Here is a 22,494-nt window from a genome sequence, read left to right as displayed (position 1 = left end):
CAGTGGAAGGAAAAGGCAGAGTTGAACGTTCTAGAGAAGGAAGGGAAGAAGCGAAGAGTAAAGGAGAGACAGAGGGTGGATAGAGCAGAAGATGGAGGAAAAAAAAAAAGGATGGAGCAGAACCACATGGCCTGGAGGAGCCACAAGTAACTAGGGATTTCATAGCTGGGCAAGAGAGTAGTGAAATGGTCTATCTGTGCAATCTAAGTGTGCACCTTGTAATTATATTACTGACTTATGTGTAATTTGCAAGGGCATTTTGGTGTTGGAGATTTACCATTATAAATCTGGCCGGTATATTATAAGTCTCTAGTGTTTTCATTTCACAGGGCTAAGGGGAGCGGATTGTGCAGTAGCTGAGGTTCTGCAGGCCAGCCAAAGGGGGGCGGGTGGAAGGCCTGGGAAGTTGCAGCTCCAGGCATTTAAGGAGAAACTAGTTTGGTCAGCTTAGCAAGCAGAGACATAGAGAGCTAGCTTGGGATTGGGTTTTTGACCAGCAGCTTGGCACCAAGCTAACAGCATGGGCTGGGCATGACCACCAGCCATCACAATAGATAGATTTAGCATGGGTTCTTTTTAAAACTACAAACTACAAGTACAATTAGTAGAATGGCTGACCCCAGGAAAAGCTCAACACAACATCTATCTACTACCTTCTAAAAAGACTCACCGTCCCTCTTTCTTGATATGGCAAACATAATGGCCACTCATTGTAGATGTTCCCATGTGACTGATGAAAGCAAACAACTCGTACACTAGGGAAAAGAAAACAATTCCATTACAAGGCAGCAGTCAGGAACCCAGTATGCCTCTAAACAGCACATGGGGCCAACAGGAAACAGGCTATGTAGATTCACAGTCCAGTCTATTAACCTTGCTGTGTTGAGCACACACATTTGAGCACACACACCTACACACACACAGCATTGCACATGCATGCATTCACATACACACACTCTCTCTAATATGCACACACTCACACACATTCACATATACACACATAGACAGATACAGGCATACACACTGATGTGGCATTCTATCAGCAAGCAAGAATAGACTATCAAAGTACAGCAAGCACTGATGATGCTAAACTTAAACGCAGAAGCAGAATTGCAATCCCCACCCCCAAGTCTGCATCGAGCCTGCAGATCTGAAAGACGCATGAGGGCGAAAAGTTGTTTTACTTTTCTGAGCTTGTTTCTATCACTGAGATTGAAGAAAACAGAAAAGGGAGGAAAGAAAAGAAGGGGAGGGGAAGGGGTCTGGGAAGAGGAGAGAGAAGGAGAGCTGGAGGGGAAGGGGCAGGAGAGGGAATGGTAAGAGAAGGAAACTACAAGGAAGGAAATCACCCACTCTGCGGAGCTTTGTGAAATTTGGGTTCAAATGTTATATATGGTCAGGAGATAGGATAATTACTATTTTAGAAAGAGCCAATGTTTTACACAAGATGTCTGACTTACTCATGCTAAAATCTATGAGAATCATAGGATATCACCAGTCTGCTTTTCGGAAGAGATTGAGTGACCCCTCAGAGAGCAGGGCTATGTTTATTCTCTTCTTAGTAACTCTTGTCACCAAGCTCAGTACTGCCTGAGTTCTTGTTTGAGTTAGTTCATGTTGCTTCTACTCATCCTAGACTCACACAACGACAAAGCAAACTCCATGAACACACACCTACCCCCTCAGCAAGCTGTGACAGACTACAATGCGATGGCTAGAAAGGCAGGGCAAGCATCTACAGACTTTCACAGTAATGGGTGAGAAACCTTCTTAAATGATTAAGAGACATTCAAACAGGCTTACATATCCACTCCCCAGCTCTCAACTTTCCATGGTCTTTTTCCATAAAGAAGGTCCCCAGCCTCTTCATGCTCTCCTTTTCCTTACCCCAGTTGTTTTTACCTGATGATCAAACCCTCCTTCCCAAATACTTGTCCCTGCACATGACCTCTTGGCAGTCCAGATGCCACACTGATGATCTCCCATCTGTTCCATCTTCTGGTACCCCTCACCTACAAAAGTCAGTACCTGTAACTTTGATTTCAGATATTTATTTCTTAGCACTGACTTTCTGGTTAATCCCACCCCGTCTCCTGGAATAACTGCTATTACATCCATAACTTCATATCTAGAATGCTAACCATTCATAACAACTGTCTACGTATGAGAGTTACATGTCTGCAATCTCAGAATGAAGTAGGCTGAGGCAGGAGGATGAAGAGTTTGAGACCTTAACTCAAAAGAGAAAGAAAGAGAAAGAAACAGAGAGAGAGAGAGAGAGAGAGAGAGAGAGAGAGAGAGAGAGAGAGAGAGAGAGAGGAAAGAGAGAGAGAGGGAGGGAAGGAGGGAGGGAGGGAGGAAGGGAGGAAGGGAGGAAGGGAGGAAGGGAGGAAGGGAGGAAGGGAGGAAGGGAGGAAGGAAGGAAGGAAGGAAGGAAGGAAGGAAGGAAGGAAGGAAGGAAGGAAGGAAGGAAGGAAGGAAAAAGAAAGGAGGAAAATGAAAGCAGACCATAACCACAATGTGTGTCCATTACTCTTGTTTCCAGCAACCTTGCAATGTCCTCTTAGAATGTCAGTTCTAAGACTATCAATATAGTCATTGTGGTTTGCTACATCTAAGATCATGTCACCTAGTTACCTTTTATTGGGTTGAGGAAGCTTCCTTTATCCCTGGTTTATTGATAGTTTTCCCTGAGCTTTACCATCCCAATCAATGGCAACTCCAGTCTTCTAATAAGTTGGGTCAAAAGTCTTGATATCTCTCTTGTTCCTTATATCTCACCAAATCACTAGTAAACCCAGTTACCATGCCCTTCAAAATATATCCAGAAGCCAGCCATCACACCCCTTTCCGCTTGTTCCTCTGGGTCCAAGTCACCAGGGTCCTTCTCTGGACTGGTTATAAGTCCCCTGATTTCTGCCCCTACCTTGTCCCTGAAAATTTGAACTACTCTGGGCATGGCTCCCAAAGTGGTCCTTTACTTTCCTTTTTGTTTTTTAGTGGAAGTCAAACTGTCACTAATGTTCCCAACACTCTCCAGTGACTCCTATAGAACACTGGAACCCCCGGTTCTTCCAACAGCCTATGAGATGCCCTGACCCCTTCCCATCTTTCTCCCATTACTTCACTCTAGTTGTCCCTCGTAGGTCCTCAAGCACACCCAGTGTGCTCTGCCCTCAAGCCTCCACACCTACCATTCCTTCTAGCAGTCAACTTTTTTCTCCAATACTCACGTGACTCAAGGCTTCTGGTCTGGTGCCACCTTATAAACTCTCACGTATCTTCCACCTCATCCCACCCCAGCTGTTGCCTCTCCCTGCTTTGGTGTCCAAACAACGCCAAGTGCCACATGATGTCACATACTTATCTCCCGACTGTTAGCTCAGTCTAGAACATGCCTGGCACAAACAGAGAGTTTGTCATTTTTCTTGAGATAGTCTAGGCATAGAAAAATGATTTTATGAGATTATTGGAATACTTTAATAAGTGAAAGAGGCAAGTAATTCTTCCCATGTTCACCCTTGTTTCTATAGCTTCTTATATTGTATATAGTTTAATAAACCTCATATCAACATGTAAATGTGGGTGTACACTGATAAATCAGTATTAACAGGAAATCAATCATCTGCTAAGTTTCTCTCGTTATCGTATTGACGGGATGGATGGAATCTGAGATTCTTTCTCCTGGCTTTCTGAAAAATCAGAAGCCAGGAGAAAGGAGTTGCAATGACAGTCATCATAACTGGGATTCAATTTTCAAAAGAGTGATCCAGAGATTTTACATATTGTCTCCCTTCCTCTGAGCCTCCCTCCCAGGCTAAGAACCCACTCTGCCTCAATAGGCTGGAAATGCTACAGAGAAACCTTCCCTTAATTCCAAGTGGTTTTACAAGCAAACCTCTTTGGAATAATTTCATGTCAACTCCCAACTTTCATCTGAAAAGACACAATGCTGCTATCTCCAAGTGCAGCTCCTCTGTAGGTGTTTATGAAGAGAGGACACAGTATTCCCAAGATTTTTCCACCCCATCACCTCTACCCTAAAACAGCATCATCAGCAGTTCAGCAGAGCACTGAAGGAGCAGTTCCTACCCCAAGCCAGGACTGCCTCACTGTCACATTGTTCATACACTCACATAGCCAAAATGACCAGCCAGATGGAGTTAGACAAATCTAAATGTTATCAACAGAACCCTACCATTAACCCCAGTCTTAGATTTCTAATGTTGTGATAAAATACCATGATCAAAGTAACTTAGAATCAAAAGGATTTATTTTAGTTTATAATTCTCAGGCCGCAAAATATGTCAGGGCAGTAACCTGGAGGCAGGAACTGAAGCAGAGGCCATCGGAGTGAGCTGCTCAGTGGCTTGCTCCTTAAAGCTTGCCTAGACTGGTTTCTTATACTGACACCATATGTCCAAGGGTAGCAAAGCCCACAGTGGGCTAAGCCCTCGAACATCAATCAAGAAAATAAACCACAGACTTGCCTACAAGGCCAAACCCGTAGAAGAATTTTCTCTGTTAAGATTCTTTCTTCACAAATGACCCTAGCTTGTGTCAGGTTGACATAAAACCAATTCACAAGGCACTTTCTCCTCTTCAGTTAAGAACTAATAGATGTGTATACTCAGAATCACAAAGATTTGAAGTTTAGCATGAATCCCAGGCCCATAATTTAAATTAACCATGTTTATCAATATGAGCAACTTCCCCATGCATTATTCAAAACTTCCTACTCGGGACTGTCAGCAAAAGAGAGGATCTCTTTCAACACATTTGCAGAAGCTAAGTAGGCAAAAGATGCCAATTTTTCTCTGTTTCCAAAAAGACTGGAATGAAATGACTCGAGCCAATGGGAAAGCTACCCATGATTTTTCTCCAAGTCCGCTGAGATCCTGTCGCAAAACAAGAGCCTCATCATTCATATCCCTTCCTAGACAAAAAGAAAACACAGCTTGAGACAAAAATAAATAGCTCAGAATTGTTGACTTTCAACAGAGACACATTCAAAGTACCTGGAACAGTTTGATGTTCCTGAACAACTGCTACATTCTCCATCTGGAAAGGAGCATCCGTGTAACAACCAGACCAAAGCTACCTGTGAAACAAGCACTCTTCTTCCACACAAAACTTGCTCTGCATGGACTTGATGAAAACTAGCTCGGTCTTTCAAAAGGGGGAGGGTCGTTTTTTGTTTGTTTGCTTACTTGCTTGCTTGTTTACCATATGGTACCACCACCACCCCTATCCATCCAACATAATATCAACTGTGCTCTATACTATTGTTCTTTGAGAAAGCAACTGCCAGATAAATTCTGTAAAACTAACTTTTATTCTCCTGATAAACTGTTGTCTTCGAGGCTTCAGTCTGCTAACTTTGTCTTAGTCCTAGAAGCTTCTAGCCTCTGTACAATCTTATCTAGGCCTAGAATGTTTTCAGTCTCTGAGACTTCCTGCCAAATAAGCTCAACCTTTCCTAGCTCTTTCTGATCTCTGGCTGATTCAACTTAGCTGCTGTGGCTCAAACTCCTCTCCAAGCTAACTGACTCAATCTGGCTTCTCTCCCTCAGCCTCTGCTGAATTGCTCTGCTTGACCTCATACTAACTTTGGTAATATATTCTAATCTTTTGATTCCTTCTCATTCCCTGGCTCATTTTATCTTCACCTGTGTCTAGCTTGCTCTCCCTCTGCAACCTGTCTCTGTACCACTGTCCTGATAAAAGTTCTTCCTTCCTCTCTCCCTCTGCACTGTTCTCTTAAGGAGCTTCCCTTTCCTCTTTTCTTGTGAGGGTGAGGCATGTCCTATTCTGTCAAATCTTTCTCTGACTCATCACTTTGTCTGCCCCTCAATTAGACATCACTTTCAAACATGAGTACTTCCTCCTACAAACCAACCTTACCTTCATTGTTTGGGATTAAAGGTGAGTGCTAAGAGTGTGTCTGTGCTGAGCCACACCAAAACTAGAAAAAAGTTTTTTCAGTAAAAACACAATCTCAGGGTTCACAGTGTAAACCCTGCAACAAAATTCCATCAAAGTTTGAAGGTCAAAGAGGTTGACGACATTTTAATGTCATGTGAAGTAAAGGTCATGCAGAGATCACCCACAAGTTTGAGATCCCATGAGTCAAAGCCCACCCTGTAGCCTGCTTTTGTTCTGGTGGGAGGGGGAAAAATGAGGGGAGTATGATACAGCTGTAAACATGACTTTCAAAATCTGAAAGCACAAGGTTAGGGTCGTACTCTAATAATTCAAAATTACCCAAAGCAATGACATTAGCGTAAGTCTGCTGCCTGCAATCTTAAGGGTTAACTAGGCTCATCTTACCATTTACTGCAGAAGTCCCAAACTTAGGAAGCAACTGCCAAGTTGCACCTTTTGGCTAATAGAGATAAAAACCAGTCTCTGTCCCATGGGACCCATATGTTCAAGGATACAGTTTGAACATATCCACTTTTGATCTAACCCAGGCAAGCTCATCCTAATATTTTTTTGTTAACTTGACCCTAAATAAACCAGCATCCTAGACTAGAGCTGTGACTCAGTAATAGATCTCTGCCTGGTGTGTACAAGGTCCTGGGTTCTATACTGAGCACTGCAAAGTAGTCAGTCAACAAGAAATAAAAGTGAATATCCTACTTATTCAGACATGTTTATATCAGTGGTGGCGTCTGACTTGTTCTCCGTCAATCAGTTAATCTGTGAAATACATTCACTTCATATTCTTAAAAGTCATAACTTTGCCTTCTTGAATATCACACTTTAACTACATGTCATTACACCAATCAACTCCAGCATCAGAGCACCTGACATGAACCCACTGTCGTAAGCAATTACTATATACAGCCAGCACCAGTGTCTCCTGAGGGCATGACCTCTGTCTGCACAGAAAAGAAGGAAAAGCTGGTAGGCCATTAAGAGGCTGTAAAGCCCAGTGGTTCACTCCCATTACCTATACTACACCACCCTTGGCATTTGTATCCTAATACTAACAGTTCACATTACATCATTGTAATTACAACTGAGTACCTCAACCTAGTTCACAACATGCAGACCCTTAGAGACAGAGAGTACTGACACTGGCAATCCTGGACAGGTCACCAGAGCCTTGACTCACAGCTTGTTACCCACTTAAAGAGCCACACATGCTCTTCTGTACCTGCTCACTCTCCCAACAGTCTTAGTCATGGAACTCAGAAACATAAAAGCCAAGTGCCTCTGCCATAATGTCTCCAAGAACAAGCCACTAGAAAGTGAGATTGATCCCTAAAGGTCCGAAGGCAAAACTAACCTCAGCATCTTAGTCTGTTACAAGAGAGCTAGGTTTTCCACACTCCCCCGTTTGTTCTCCTGACAGCTCCAGTGGCCTGTGCTTGTCCCAAGGCAGGCCAGGCTGCCACACAATCAAGTATCCGTGTAGGGTTGTTAACAGTAATAGAAGAAATCTCTGTGGTTGCCAATTCCTCAAGGCAGGACTACAGACAAGTCCCTGGAATTCTCTGTCAGAGAGCGCTGTCTTCCTTTCACACAGAGTTGGCCTATATGTTTCAAATTACTTTCTTTGCTTTTGTTTCTCTTGTTTTGGGCCTTAAAAGTTCAGGACTCCAGTGTCTCTAACCCTGACTAGGGTTGATGAGTCAGAAAGCCGTAGACTCTACCGTAGTGCTGAAACACCCTCTTCTGAATAGAGCCAGGGCATTTGCTTATGTATGCACCAACCAAGGACTCCTGCCTATTTGTCCATCTATGTCCTGAAGGTTGAACCTGCAGCTTCATGTGCTAAGCAAGCTCTCTAACACAGCTGTATCCCCATTCCCCATCCTTATTATGATGCTTCAAATTACGAAGATCATGTCTCTCTAAATGTAACAGTCCTCAGGCATTTACACTTGGATGTAAATTAATTGGCTCCAGATAATAGCTTTTAGGGGGAGGATAACTATCCTGGAAGGTGGGAGCACTGAAGTCTGGGTGCTCAAGGACTGAGCAGATGAAATGGGTGTCTGCTTCCTGGTTGAAAACTCTCAGCAGCTGCTGAAGCTGTCTGAAGCACAGCAGTAATGCTGGAGGGATGCAGGCTCGAAGTAATCATGAGTAATCATATGGTAATTACACCGGCAATCAGTGGGTTCTTTAAAAAAGTTAAACACTCATTAAGCACGGCATAGAATGGGGATGATTTCGTTACAGCTACGGTTACCCTGATATTGCTTTTAGGGAGTGGTTATCAAGTAAAGTAGCTCAGAGAGGCCGAAATAAAGGCTTGATTCCCCTGTTTAGAAAATGTTCAAAACTCAACCAGAAAGGAGGCACTAGGTCTAAACTGCAAAAGACCCAGCACTAAAAAAGCATGATGAAAAGCGGGTTTTCACCTCCATCCCAGTCGGAAGACATGAAACTCGATGGTGGGTATGAAACACAGAGAAAGGGGGAGGTGTGTGGTGGCCACTTAGCGGCCATTGTATCTGATCCTCCTAGTGACAGAAAGGAGGAAGCAAGCCGCTGGCACGAAAGGCCATGACAAGAGCTTCCTACTGAAGGCTGACAGTGTCAGAGCCCTTCCCAAGCAGTGGCATTGCTTGTTCAGTCAGAAAGACAGACAGAAGCGGACAGGAAGACAGAAGCAGCTCTCAGTTCACTAGCCACAATCCAGAACACTTGGGTCCTGAAGTGTCCAAGATTCCAGATGTTTTTGTTTTGTTTTTAAATATTTGTGTATGTTGGGGCCTAAGATAAAACAGATAATTCCTTCTCTATTTCATACATATCTCTTTATCAGAGCTGGAAGGTAACTTCTTATTATTTCTAGTGTACCTGTCTCTGACTCTAACCCATCACATGAGCTCAGGTGTAAAAATTTTCACCTGAGGCATTGCATCAATACTCAAAACTTTCAGACGTGGGAGTATTTGGGATCCCAGATGTTAGGATGCTCAGCCTACAGCTCTTCATAACCCACAAGTTCTCTGAATGCAGCTTCTGTGCATGTCCTCCTTGAGCCTCTACCTTGGCAATACCCATTTCTGAGTCAGGTACCTGCCTGACTGTGTGCAGTGTTAACCTAGTGTGGAAGCTTCTGGTAGCCACTCTCCATTTTCTTACAGCTATGTTACCCTAATACCGCTTTTCAGGAAGGGGTTCTCAAGTAAAGACTTCACTTCCCAGCAGGCATCTTGAATGACAGAATAGTGGGTACCCCAAATTCCAAATGAGGCAGGTTTGAGGAGGGCCTAACCCTTTGCATGGCTGGCATGTTTTGAAGTAAGGTTCTACTGCCCCAGACCACATCTGAACCAGGCTTCCAGAAGACTCACACTGCTCTCCTCAGCCCAACTTTGGGCTTCCCTGTATGGAGCCCACAACTTCAATGGAGCATATGACAGAGTTAGACTCTTGGAACCTGAGAAGGCTGGGACAAACCTCTCTGTGCTGATCATAACCAACATAGCTCTAAAGGGGAACCCAGAAAGCCATCTTGGGGCTGTTGTAGATAGTCTGTGTGAAAGTGGAACTGGAACAGAAGCTACAAACAAGAGGACAGAGGCAACCAATTATGAGCCCTAAGCCGTGTGTGGTTTTTTCTATCCCTAATCTAATGTGCCTTCAGCAGCTATGGCAGTTTAAGCATCTGAAGTCCCTCTGGAGTTACACCTGGAGCCTGGCCTGGCAAAGCAATTAGAATCTCTCTGTGTGTTAGGAGATGTTATGTAACTATTTCCTTGAAATCCAAGCATTCCATCCAGAGAGAGGGGGAGGGGGAGGGAGAGAGAGAGAGAGAGAGAGAGAGAGAGAGAGAGAGAGAGAGAGAGAGAGAAAAGAAGAAGAAGAAGAAGAAGAAGAAGAAGAAGAAGAAGAAGAAGAAGTTGTTGTTCTTCCAACTGCAGAAACCAATGAAACTTACAAGGCTCGGAAAACCCTGAAACTTACAGGACTCACAAACCATCTCTCTCCTCCAAGATTCTAGAGCATGAGCAAATTCTGGGAAGAAGGGATTCTTCAGTGGATACACCTACAAGTTGTGCTCCAGGAATGCACCTTTAGAGAGTCGTCACCCATAGTGGGATGGGCATTTTAGTGATGCATAGTGGGATGCAGTCACCTTTGCCTCATTCGTAGTCCTGTTCGCAACCCCACTAAACTCCCAGGTTCAGTAAGCTTGACATGGGTGGAACAATTTCTTTGGTCTGTCATTGGTGCCCTATTTGAGGTGAATAAACCATTGATCTTTTCTCCCCAGTAAAAATCCCACAACAGAAAAGCCTGCTCTCTGCTCAGTTCCAACTCCCTTCTGCTGGTGACCTGAAGCCTCAGTTCAATATAGGCCATCTTTCTTGTATATATTCTCTCATCTCCTTTTCATTCTTCTCCAGTATCAGAACTCTCCCCCAGCAAGCCATGACCAGGGACCTTTCAGATAAAAGCTTCTGCATCCTGGATCAAGTTGCCTAGGGTCTGTTTGCCTCCATCCCAAGGCTTGCCAGATTTTGTGAACCAATTCACTTTTGCTAAGTTAGACTCAAGATTTCCCAGTATTTGCCTCCTCAAATAAGGACATCTTACATCTGAACAGCACTTACTACCTTTATGTCAAATATCTCAACCAACTCACCAGCTAAAATGGCTAGAAATAATTTTGAGAATTTAAAAACAGTGTTCTTGAATGGAACACACATCTCCCCTGGTTAACCTCTGTGTTCAATGTAACTATAATGACACCCTACAAAACAGTCTACCAGATAGGAAGATCAACTCCAAGTCCCACTAAGGGAGGGGTGGCCAATGAGTACATAATGATGTTTCTAGAGGCCATGTGACGGGGAGCTACAAAAGCTACAAAGTTTGCACCTCTCCCTTGAAAATTTCTAAGAAGTTTCATCTAAAAATGAAATAAGTGAAGGCCTAGCACAGCTCATTACATTTTCTCCCTTTTTGTTTCCATGTGTACAGTGTGCAGTGTGGGTGCGTGTGGAGGCCCAAGGTCAGCATCAGGATTGGCTCTCCATCGCTTTTCCACCTTAGCCACTGAGGGTCTCTCAATCAAACCCAGAACTCACCTAGACAGTGGGTCTTGCTAGCGGGCTTGCTCTGGAGATCCCTTCTAAGGCTGTAATATAGATATATTAAGGACCTTTTCAGGGGATCTCTGGCAACCCTCCTGCCCCACTGGCACCCTCAACTCCAAGGTCTGACCCAAGTGTCTTAAAAGATGCTTGAACACAATTTTCTGATGTTCTGCAAGGGCAAAATTTAACATCCTCGCAGGGCCCTAAGGTATAGCAAGCCTGAGGAAGTATGTGCCTTTTGGGGGGGAAGTGGGCTCATTACTGACCAACGGACAGCTGGAAATCTCCATGCCCCTCAGAAGAAAGGAAACCCTGAGGATCAGAGTATTGGGAGAATCTTTCTTAAATGTTTCTCTCCTTCCTCACCTGCTAAGGCATTCTCTGATTGGTTTAATAAAAATCTGACAGTCAATAGCTGTGCAGAAAGTGGAAGGAGGGACTTCTTGGTAGAGAGAAAGAGACCATGAGAAAAAATAAGAAGAGGGGATTCAGCAAGCAGATATGGTAGAAGACAGACATGAACATGAGTGGAGAGGTAGATGAGGTCATGGGGCGATGTAGGCAGAATTAGTTGGGTTAGAGGAGCTGGGAGGTAGTCCAAAGTTAAAGGCCTAAGCTTTGAAATATACAAGAGTCTCTGTGTCCTTATTTATATAGCTAGCGGGTCCATAGTAATTAGCAACATCAGAGCCCCAACTCTCTGTAGCCCAGTGTCATGGCAGCTTTACAACCCTTCTACCAAAGGGTTCAGCATCTCCAAAGACTATCATGGACATCGATGACGCAGTGAACCAATGGGCGAGCAGTTTGGTACAAGCTCTGCTCACGAATCATGGAAAGCTTGTCTATTATGGCATCTTGTGTTTGGGAAACTACTTGTTTCTGGGAAAAACAAAACAAAACCACAAGACCTTGTAGGTCAGTGGTTCTCAGCCTTTCTAATAGTGACCACCAATCAGAAATTTACTTCATCGCTACTTCATAACTGCAATTTTGCTAGTTATGAGTTGTAATGTAAGGATCTGATATGCAACCTGGGAAAGGGTCAGTTTACCACCAAAGGAGCACAAACCCACAGGTTGGAAACCACTGCTATAGATGAATAGAAAATTTGGTAGGGTTGTGTCTTATTCTTTTCCAACCTAGCTAAAATAAAGCATTTCAGTGAGTAAATGTCCCTTTTGTAGAGGAAGGGAAAGGCAGGAGATGAGGTGAGGAAGAAGAGGAGGAAAGGGAGGAGAAGAGAGCAAGTGGCCAAGTTCTGAGCACAAGGTGATGACAACATGGGTTAAGTGATGGAGGAGAGACTTCATAAATAGGGATTCACCTGACAAAGGCCTGGTGCAGGCAGGAAGAGAGGATGGTGGCTGAGTGTGGTGCTATGGTACAGGCTGCGGGAAGTAACAAACATGGCAGGCTGGGTTGTGACTGAAGAGCACCTTGTATGGCAGGCTAAAGAGCTAAATGTCATCTGATAAGAGATAACAGCCCAAGAGGAAGATATGATGGTAAGATAATTCGTAAGATGATGGATCTGAACTTGTCCTTACCTCTGAAGACCTGTATGACCTTAGAAACAATCCATACTATTCCTACCAAATTTTATCACCTGTGAAATTGGCTATGGCAAGAATTCAAGGAATGCTTATATACAAAGTGCTTATGGTAGTGCCTGGCATCCAGCCACTACATAATAGGTGGCTACTTAGAGACAGAACCAGTCTGCCTGTGGCACCACTTGTCACCATCTTGAAACAGCCCTTTATAAAACTACCAGCCATCAGCCTGGAAATGGGAGCGTCCTGCATCTAAGATTGCTTTTCTATATTCACAGCATTCCTCTGTGAATAGCAATGCTTCTTTTGGCCAAAGCTGTCATGCTTCATGAAGAAATGTAACCCTCACTGGAAAGACACAGTTGAATTGGACATGTAGCTCCATTGAGCGGGTGCTTGTCTAGGTTGGCAAGGCCTTGGTTCAATACCTAGCACACACAGAAAGGAAAAAGTCTAAACTGGTACATAACACACACACATACAAATACACACACACACACACACACACACACACACACACACACACACACACTTATAGCATGATTCTATATTATCTAGATTTTCATCAAACCATGGCAGCCAAAGTGGCAGGATACCATTTAAGAGAGGTCAGCTCTGTACTAAAATTGACATCAAAGGTTTCAATACATGGATGGAGGAGAAGTTGTGGACCAAGAAACTCTCATGACTGCTGAGGTGGTGTTTAGGGCAGGGACTTACTTCCAGACCCATCCTTCACTCTGGGTCCCTCTGGCTTGGCCTCAGACACGATGTTGGCATTTGCATTGTTCTCCATCTCGATCACAAAGTCACTGTCCTCTTCAAACTCGGGGTGGCTGAAGATCCAGTCCAGTGCTCTTTCCAGGTTATGATTCTGAGGAAAGGAAGTTCACAATGTACTGAGCATCCAGGCCTCATTATGTCCCAAACATCTGCACCAGATGTCAAGCAGCTAGGCAGGAGGCCTGAATGAAGTGATGCCAAGTACCTCTGAGTGAGAAGCTGGGACTCTGCCATTCTCCCACCTATACCCTACCACTGCAGTCGGCAGAAAACAGTTCAGAGCAGCACAGCTCCGAAGTTTGTCTTAGCTCAGCGGTGCTGCAGGCTGGTGCCAAGGGCAAGGGTGTAAGAGGGGAAGGGCGGCATTCACATGCAGCCCTTTCTACAGCCTATCTTTCCTACTGACTGCATCTTCTGCAGATGATTCTGGGAGTGAAGATGCCAGTGTGCACACCGGGTCAGTGCCTCCATGTCTTAAGTACTGGAAGAATGGGAGAATAGATGACGCCTTAGCTAATGGTTGTTTTAATGGAACTCCAAATGGTTCAAACCAGACCATCATGAAGTTATTTTCCCCTTCCCCTGTTTTTTGACAGCACTGACAAGCTAAAGGATTTGTTTGGATATAGAAACTTCAATGAAGCAAGTAAGGCTCAAGAAAACACCCAAGGGGAGGGAAAGTCTCTGGTTGAAATAGTTTGAGAATTTTAAAGGGAAAATTCCCATGGCCTGGCCAAAACTCACTATGGCCTCAGCAATAGGTCCTGGTAGGTACCAGGTTAGGACAGGCAAAAGGACCTAGGAGCCAAAAGCCACTCAGAATGAAATCTGGTGTGACAGGGGACGGTAGGTTTTAGCGTACTTCCCTGACTATTAAACAGATACCTACGCCCGTCCTGTCTCCAAATAAATGGAGATGTTCACAACTACCAGAAGAACCTCTTCTTTGTAGATGGACCCAGCAGCAGAGAACTCCAAGACATATTTTGAGAACCCTCGGAACATATTTTTCCAAGGTTCTGATATCAAAAAAGCATGACTTCATCTTAAGAACTTTTTTCCTAAGCCAGAGCCTTGGCACCTCTTTGCTCTGAAGCTGTAGAGCTCCAAGCAGACCTGTGAGCCCCACTAAGGAACAACAGCATCTTAATCGCCTTGCCCAGCTCCATATCCCCTTGTGCATAAGTCCACCTCGAGTCCCTCATTGACTCAGTTTACTTTTGTGTATACTACATGCAAATGAATCTTCATGAGCTATGATGGGACACAGTCAGACAAAGGTGACAGAGAATGATGTCATAGATTGGGAAGTCTCTGTTGCTAAAAAAACCAAACTGAAAACCTCCTCCAGCGAGGCTAGGAGTCCCAGACCCACAGTCCCCAGTGCTCACCGTTGCTTGTAGAGCCTGCACTGCCTGATTTCGCTGGAATCCCATCGAGGTGATAATAGCTACGATTTCCTCAGGAGGTTGGTTGTCCAATCCAGTAGCACCAAAGACAGAGGCCCCAGCCCCTCCATACCCAGGTATGGCCAGTGGTTCAGCAAAGTCTGGGGGAAACAATTGGACTAAAATCTGTCTGGGTTTTGTCTTGAAAACAGGCATTTCAGGAGCAATGTGGAAAATACCTACAAAGCTGTAAATCAAGGAGTCTGTGTAAGACTAGACATATATGTCAAGTTAACAGACTTGGGAGGTCAGAGAGCCCAGAGATCAGGTGATTTCCAAGCAAACTTTGCAGCAGGGAAAACAGCCTTTTCAACAACGGTGCTAGGATAACTAGCTATCTGCGTACAAAACCATAAAGCTAGGTGCTCCCTAACAAGACCACACGCAAAATCAAACTGAGATGGATCATTATCTTAAACATGGGAACTAAAGATATTAATTTGATAATTAATTTTAATTTTTTAAATAAAAAAACCCACAGGCATCCATCTTTGTGACATTGGAGTAAGTGATAAATAATTTCTTGTACACAACAGAAAAAAGTATAATTCATAAAAAGTTGTGCCGGACCTCATCAAAATGTAAAAAAAAAAATCTATTTACACCATTAAAGAACGGAAGACATGGCAAAGCAGAAAGATATCTCTGCAAATCATGTGTCTGAGAAGAAACCTGTATCTAGAACTTAAAAAGAATTTTTGGAGCTCAATAATAAAAAAGCAAATAACTCATTATATGCCTAGAACCATTAATCACTAGGGAAATGTCTGTTAAACAACAGTGACATACCATAGTACAGCCAGGAGCAACTATAAAAAACTCACTAACAGTGAGAATTTAGAGACTAGACCACCTCATTAAGCATGACCGAGAGTTTAACATGGCTCAGCACTGGGTAAAATTGCTTTTTACCCAGTTTTTATTTTTTAAATTTTTTAAAATTGACAGTTTTAAAAAGTTAGACATAGAACTACATCAATTCTGCTCAAGAGAAACAAAAGTATAAATCCACATTCACAAGAACATGTATGTTTACAACAGCACTAATCAATGCCAGAATGAAGAAATAACCCAACTGTCTATCAGCCCATGATGAAAGGATGAATAAACTGTGGTATGGCTATACAATGGAATACTATATAGCCATAAAAAGGAAATGGCATTCATGCTACAACATAAGACCCCTAAATAGATCATGAAAAGTGATAGAAAACTGACACAAAGGGCCTTGTGTAATACAATTCCAATTATATGAATTGTGAAAAATAGGCAAATTCATAAGAATTGTAGACTATGCAAAGTAGACAGTGAACATGAGGTGCTGGAGACAACGAAAGCATGAGAGAATCACCTCCTGTCTGTAGCATTTCTTTTGAGTGTACAAACATATTCTAGAATAAATTAGTGGTCTACTTGTGAAGTGACTAAAATCCATGTAAATACACACTTCAGATGGGTGGACAAGGCAATGACATCTTCAAAAAGTAGATAAAAGAAGACGCTAAGGAAAGGGCCTCACTTCTTGGGTTTTCTTTTTCCACCTTGAAATACACACCGCATCCTTCTAATGTGATCTTTTGGTAGGCAAACTGTGTACTCCTTGAAGGGAGAAGTTACTCCAAGAAAGCCGTTGTTTCAAAGAAGCCTAAGACTATCTGACTTAGCTCAGAGTGCAGAAGGCTACCATCCTCTTTAGGGTCACAGCACTGGGAACAAGAACTCCCACGCACTCTGTGTTGTCACCTACCAGGCTCCTCCATGTGCACGATAATCCAGTTGAAGGCCACCTCAGCTCCGGTGTTCCCCGTGAAGTACACAGCCTTCCTGCAGGCTTCCAAAGGGAAGCCCATCTCAGCCAGCTGCATCACCGAAGACTCATCAATGTCTGAGGCTGCAGAGCACAGCAGAGCATCCCCCCGTGAGAAACCCAACTGTGCACTTCTTCAACCCCTCAGAGACTGCCTCGAGACATGATATTCATAAGACGATATGGTATTACTACCTTAATTTCCAAATGAGGAAGCTGAGAATATAGAGTAGGGAGTGGATTGTTCCAGGCCACACTGGCCTGAGCAGCAAAGCCAAGGTTACCAGGCAGAGCTTCTGATTCTCAAACCTACACTCACCCTCCTGAGCCATAAGGGCCACTCGGCAGCGTGGCATTGGGTCTACATTTGTTATTCATTCAACTTACAAACCCTTCCACCCAGGAATGGCGGCAACTATCCAGCACCGAACAATACTTCTTTGCTGAACTACCACGGAAAAATCAGTCACACTGTGGTCTAGAGAGATGGCTCAGCAGTTAAGAGCACTTACTGCTCTTCCAGAGGATCCTAGTTCTGTTCCCTGCATTCATGTGGTGGCTCACAACCCTCTCTACCTCGAATTCCAGGGAATCTGGCGCCCTCTTCTGACCTCTGTGGGCGTGTTATTCACCTAGTGCACAGACATGCAGCAAGCCACTCATATATATGTAAGTTTTTAAAACATGGCACACTGGCAACAGATGTAAGACACAAAAAGCATTTTAAAAGATACCTACGGTCTATCAACTGGTTCATCAAGCGGTCTGGAAATGAAGGGACAGTCAAAAGTGAGAGCGAGCTAACCATGGCCAACAGTTTTAGATAAGAGATTCCCAGACCCTCTCACTCCTGGTTACCCCACACACACCACCTGCAAAACACAGTTCATTACAATAATGAGGGGAAACAGCAGGCTTTGGGCACTTAGATGCAAATAAAACAGGAAGTTCTGACAGCTCGGTGAGCTAAATAATTACGATCCTTGCATGTATTTGTAAGAGCACTGTCTAACTGCAAATCAAGGGTTCTGCCTGAGCTTTATTGATAGGAGCAGTGTGGAAAACCACCTTGGCCTTCTCTCACGCTCAGTATCGCCTGTCTGCAAGCCCCCTCTGGAACCACCTGCCGACAGGACTCCAAATCAGTGACGTCGTCACAGAGTGTACGTGTCTCAAGTTCACAGTGGCAGCCAGGTTTCATTCCTATGTGTCTAGGATGACCTCACGGGAAGCAGATTGGTGGCAAAACACAGTGACTGTTCCAGGCTGGTGGAGGAGAGAGTGTCCTTCCAACTGGGCAGTGGTTCTCAACCTTCTTGATGCTATGACCCTCTTGTGGTGACCCCCCCAACGACAAAACTATTCTCGTTGCTACTCCACAACTGCAATTTTGCTACTGCCATGAATTGCAATGTAAATATCTGATGTGCAGGATATATGACATGTGATCCCTGTGAAAGGGTCATTCAACGCCCCCACCACCAAGGGTCGCGACCCACAGGTTGAGAACCACTGCAGTAGGCGATGGTACCTTTTGAGTCATCAGGAATGACTATGGGGGGGCTGATGTCAGGAAGCTCCTCTTCCCCTGGCTGCAAGCCCCTGGCTCTGAGATGGCTGATATCTAGTAGGTCTGGCATATCAATAGAAACATCTGCAAAACAAAAGATCATATTCACTGGACTCTCCCGCGCCCTCGGTCAGATCATTATAAATCTGCTTGTGCTCACTGCATGCATGTATGTAGCCAGCCTACGGGACACTCAGCACAGCAGACTTGTCAAGCCACATGGGAGGTTATTGGAGGGCTCAGGGGAAGGGCAGAGAGTGGTGGGACAGAGGTGCCAGACTGGACAGCAACAGGTCAGGTGAGCCAGAGATCACAGACCGGCAGCCCAGGCTATCTGTGGCCCAGACTCATTCCATTTGGTGTTCTTGAGATATGGACAGATTTAATGTTAAAATGCAGACTTCTGGATTTCAAATACCACAAAGCTATAGCACATTCTCCTGTGTTAACTGTCTGAGCTTCCCCTCAGCTTCCGTTCTGGACAATGGTGGCTGCTGTGACCATTTCACACTGATGCCACTGCTCTGAACTGCCCCAAACATGAACAGCATGCTTATGGAAAAGCACATCTTCCTAACCCATGTCGTAAGGCACAGCGGAACCCTCCGAGAGGGTGGCTCGTGTACCCTTTACCCAGCAGCTCTCCTTTCCTGGGTGCTGCTTCCCCTTCCTTGCACATCTGAGTTCGAAAATCCTAATTGATACTTTTTCTCGAATGGTGACAGTGACTGTGATGATGCTAAGTTATAAATCACAAAGCTCAAAAGAACCTGGCTGAACCTTAAGTGTCTTAAGCATCCGTGGCTGCTCTGGGAGAAAAATAAAGCCCTCATGCCTCAGTTGCCACTACATTCGACTTGCTCAAATGCAAGATTTATAAGCCTAACAGCTGCTGCAAGGCAGTGCTGCAACCTATGCAACTAGGAATAGAAATGAGTCTAAGTACAACTTAGCTTTGTCCTTCAGACCTGGAGACCAACTGCCTCCAAATGACGCCAAATATGTAAATCCTATTTAAGACAACAAGGCAGGTTGGGCATGGTAGCACATGCCTGTAAACATAGAACTTGGGAAATGGAAGCAGGAAGATCAGAAGTTCAAGGCTACCCTCATCTGCACAGGTGAATTCAAGGCTACCCTTGGCTACATAAGATCCTGTCTCAAAAAAAAAAAAAAAAAAACAACTAAACAAATAAATGAAACAATAACCCAAGAACAAAAGCTAAGACAGAAGAGTTAAATTTTAAGGACCAGTAAAACTAAACACAAGGTCAGATTCACAAAACGGACACAACTGTTCCTTAAGAGAAAAATCCAGGCCCTACCTTGAGATTCCTTTAAACCTTGGTCAATAAAATCCGGCTTCCTTTTTGTTCCTTCACAAAAATTCAAAAGGAAAAGCAAGCAAACAAACAAACCAAAAACCCCGTCCACAGCAATCCAAAGCCTGAATGGGTCAAAATTCTCAAGTATCTCAACCTTCTCAGAGGCCAGTGGAGAACAGAGTGGTCAGCACCCTGCCCTCAGACCCCCTCTGCTCCCTAAACTCTCCCAGCAAGAAAATCAAGGGTCTCCTGGGCACTGGGAATAGCTCAGCACAAAGGGTGATAAACTGGCACTCTGTGCCCACCAGCACCAGGCCTCCTCAGAAATCATGCTGGCTGTTCTTCCTTCTGTCTCCAGGTCCCCTTCTACCCGTGTTTGGATGACTCTTAAGGCTTTCATCGTTTTGTTGTGTAAGTGCCCAAAAACAAGTCTGTAAGAGACTGGCAGTTTGAAGTCCTTGCTAGAGAAGCTACACGGAGTGAGATGCAAATCCTTGCACAAGCCTGGAGGTCACTTAAGACTGCTCACATTCAACCCTGGTGGCTAAGGAAATGGTCTTTATGCCTTATCTGGAAAATGGGCCTCCCACACTGACCAAGGACCTTGAGTATTGATGAAAAGGCAGCCAGTGAAGCCCAAACCACATCCTTCTATCAACTGTCCAAATCCAATGTTTCCAAGTGGTTGGGAGGAAAATGTGTATGATTTAGATGAATATCACATACATATAGTACTGCTGTATCTCAGAGGCAGGGAAGGGTGCTAAGAGGAAGTTATACCTCCAGCTACCTACTACTACAAGTGTGGCGTCTGGACTGTCAATGCCAACACCATGCGGTAGGTTAGAAACATGGTCGCTCAGCCCACCTACACCTGCCAATCAGGATCTGCATTTTCCAAAGATCCCAGGTGACCTGTGTGCACAGTAACTTCTGAGATGCGCTGTCGCAAGGAGTGTACTTCCCCTCTGAGAACCTGATCCTCCCAGAGCTCAGTGGTGAGGGTGTGGTTAGCATATGGTGTTTCTTATGGTAGTGTTTCTCCTAGATTCTGGGTCCAGAGAAACCTGGGAGTAACAGAGGAAACAATGGGGTGGAAGGGACGGGGCAGACGTTCCCACAGCCTCTTTCACATGCCATGTCTGGTTAGGTGGCTCACTCTATAGTTTAAGCGAAAGCATGCAAAGGATACCTACCAAATTTTCTGGGAACCCAGTCAAGACCAAAAGTGAACTTCTTTATCTGCACTACCAAGTATTCAGGGAATGAGGCAAAGCGAGAAGTTCTGGGAAACACAAGGGGAGGAGATCAATCAAACAAGGAAGAAAAGAAAGGCTATTGCTGTCCATGGCTCACAGGCAGCTTTGTCTGGGGCTCCTGGCAATGCCAAGGACTGCCCTGAGAAGGAACCAACCAACAGTCAGTACACCGGTACTCGCACACTCGCTCCAACCCCCTGGCTTCTCTGCCGCAGAAAATGCTGACTGGGGACACAGTAATCACTGGGTGCAGCTATCTCACAGTGACTGCTTTGCTGCAGTGCTCTGGAAAGTGTGCCTAAACCACTTGATTTCCCAGCATTCTTGGAGTGTTTTTACCTGTGTATGTATCTGTGTGTGTTCTCAGTCAAGCACGCACCATGTCTGTGACATTCCCTACGTGGTGCAGAGAAGCCAGCCTCACTCCTCCTGGGCATCACTGTCTCACAGCAGTGGACTGGTGCAAGGGAGGGTTGCCAGAACTCGGGTTGAGGCTGACCATTACAGAGTCTCTTTGAATACCAGGATCCCGGGTAGCACGGGTCCTATAGCTAGCTCTCTCTATCTAAACCTAAGCCTTATCTTTTAAAAGATTTTAGCTTATGTGTATGGGTGTTTGCCTGCACGTGTGTATATGTACCATGTCTGTGTCCACAGACCTAAGAAAAGCAGGTCATGTCCCCAGGAACTGGAGCTACCTGTGGTTATGAGACACCATGTAGGTCCTGGGAACCAGACCCTGGTCCTCTGCAAGAGCGGCAAGTGCTCCTGCCCCTGAACTTGACATTTTTAAATTAACACTGAGTTAATTCTGAGTTCACTTCAAACTGAAATACAGAGTATTCTAGGCTTGGCTTTATCACTTTTATGCACACACTGACTGTTCTAATTGCACATCAAATCCATGCCTCTCAGTGCCCGAATCCCACTCATTCGGTCACCAATTATGTCTTTCCAGCACCTCTTTCTATTTGCCTGTCTATGTAAACAGACAAAGAGCCACATTGTTTCCCAGCCTTTGGGCTAAAATCATGTACAGACAATGAGCCAGAGATGGTACAATAGGTCCCCTTTAAAATAGAAGGCTCCGAGCTTTCTCCTCCAAACCTCACTGTTGAATTAGAGCCATTGCCTTCTATCTGATACACATCTTTTTAGGTCTGAACAAACTCCAATGTATTGCTGCCCTCTGGTGCAGAATAGTAGACACAGCACAGGGCTGACCATGGGCAAAGAGTAGAGAAGTATGGCTTTAAGTCTTCAGTAGGCTCGTAATTTACTCCAGATCCGGGGGAATCTCTGGCCCCTCTGAGGCTCGTTTTACATCTGGAAATGATCTTACTCGTGGATGTGCTGTCAGGGTTGTTCAGTGCTTTCTCGCCCTTGTGAAAACCCCTTGACACACCAGACTGTACTGTACTGAGGAAGTGGAGTGAATTCCATCATCCCTAAAGTTTCGGACACTGAACTGGTCTGTCACTGACCTGTATCTTCCCTGCTCTGTCTCAAGTTCTCCCTCAGAAGGACAGTAGATGAGAACAGGCCTCAATGCAAGGCAACTATGAGAGCTCAGCCTTGCAAAGGGATTGATCTAGGATTATCCTGGCTCTCTGAAGAAACGTACAGTCCCTCCAATTGGGTTCTCTGGCTGCCTGAGAAGCCTAAATATATATCATTCTC

General features: G+C 44.6%; 1 protein-coding gene across 6 annotated transcripts in view; it reads right to left on the bottom strand.

Moving 5' to 3' along the window:
* Usp13 (ubiquitin specific peptidase 13 (isopeptidase T-3)) overlaps nucleotides 1–22,494 on the bottom strand; it is a 121,793-nt gene that overhangs the window by 5,663 nt on the left and 93,636 nt on the right. For 2 of the 6 annotated variants that reach the window (XM_030252841.1, NM_001013024.2), the window contains 7 exons: nucleotides 20,752–20,840; nucleotides 18,192–18,314; nucleotides 17,399–17,425; nucleotides 16,601–16,744; nucleotides 14,797–14,954; nucleotides 13,343–13,496; nucleotides 671–755 (listed from right to left, as the gene is read on the bottom strand). In XM_030252841.1, the coding sequence (XP_030108701.1) occupies nucleotides 671–755; nucleotides 13,343–13,496; nucleotides 14,797–14,954; nucleotides 16,601–16,744; nucleotides 17,399–17,425; nucleotides 18,192–18,314; nucleotides 20,752–20,840 (780 nt within the window). Of the gene's footprint in view, nucleotides 1–670; nucleotides 756–13,342; nucleotides 13,497–14,796; nucleotides 14,955–16,600; nucleotides 16,745–17,398; nucleotides 17,533–17,941; nucleotides 18,315–20,751; nucleotides 20,841–22,494 lie in introns of those variants that run through there. The other 4 variants (XR_003954401.1, XM_006535553.4, XR_003954400.1 and 1 more) reach the window with 3 other exon arrangements.

Source organism: Mus musculus, chromosome 3, assembly GCF_000001635.26.
Source record: "Mus musculus strain C57BL/6J chromosome 3, GRCm38.p6 C57BL/6J".
Taxonomy (NCBI): domain Eukaryota; kingdom Metazoa; phylum Chordata; class Mammalia; order Rodentia; family Muridae; genus Mus; species Mus musculus.
The sequence above is the reverse complement of the archived record's forward strand: the minus strand, read 5'-3'. Positions and strand labels throughout refer to the sequence as shown.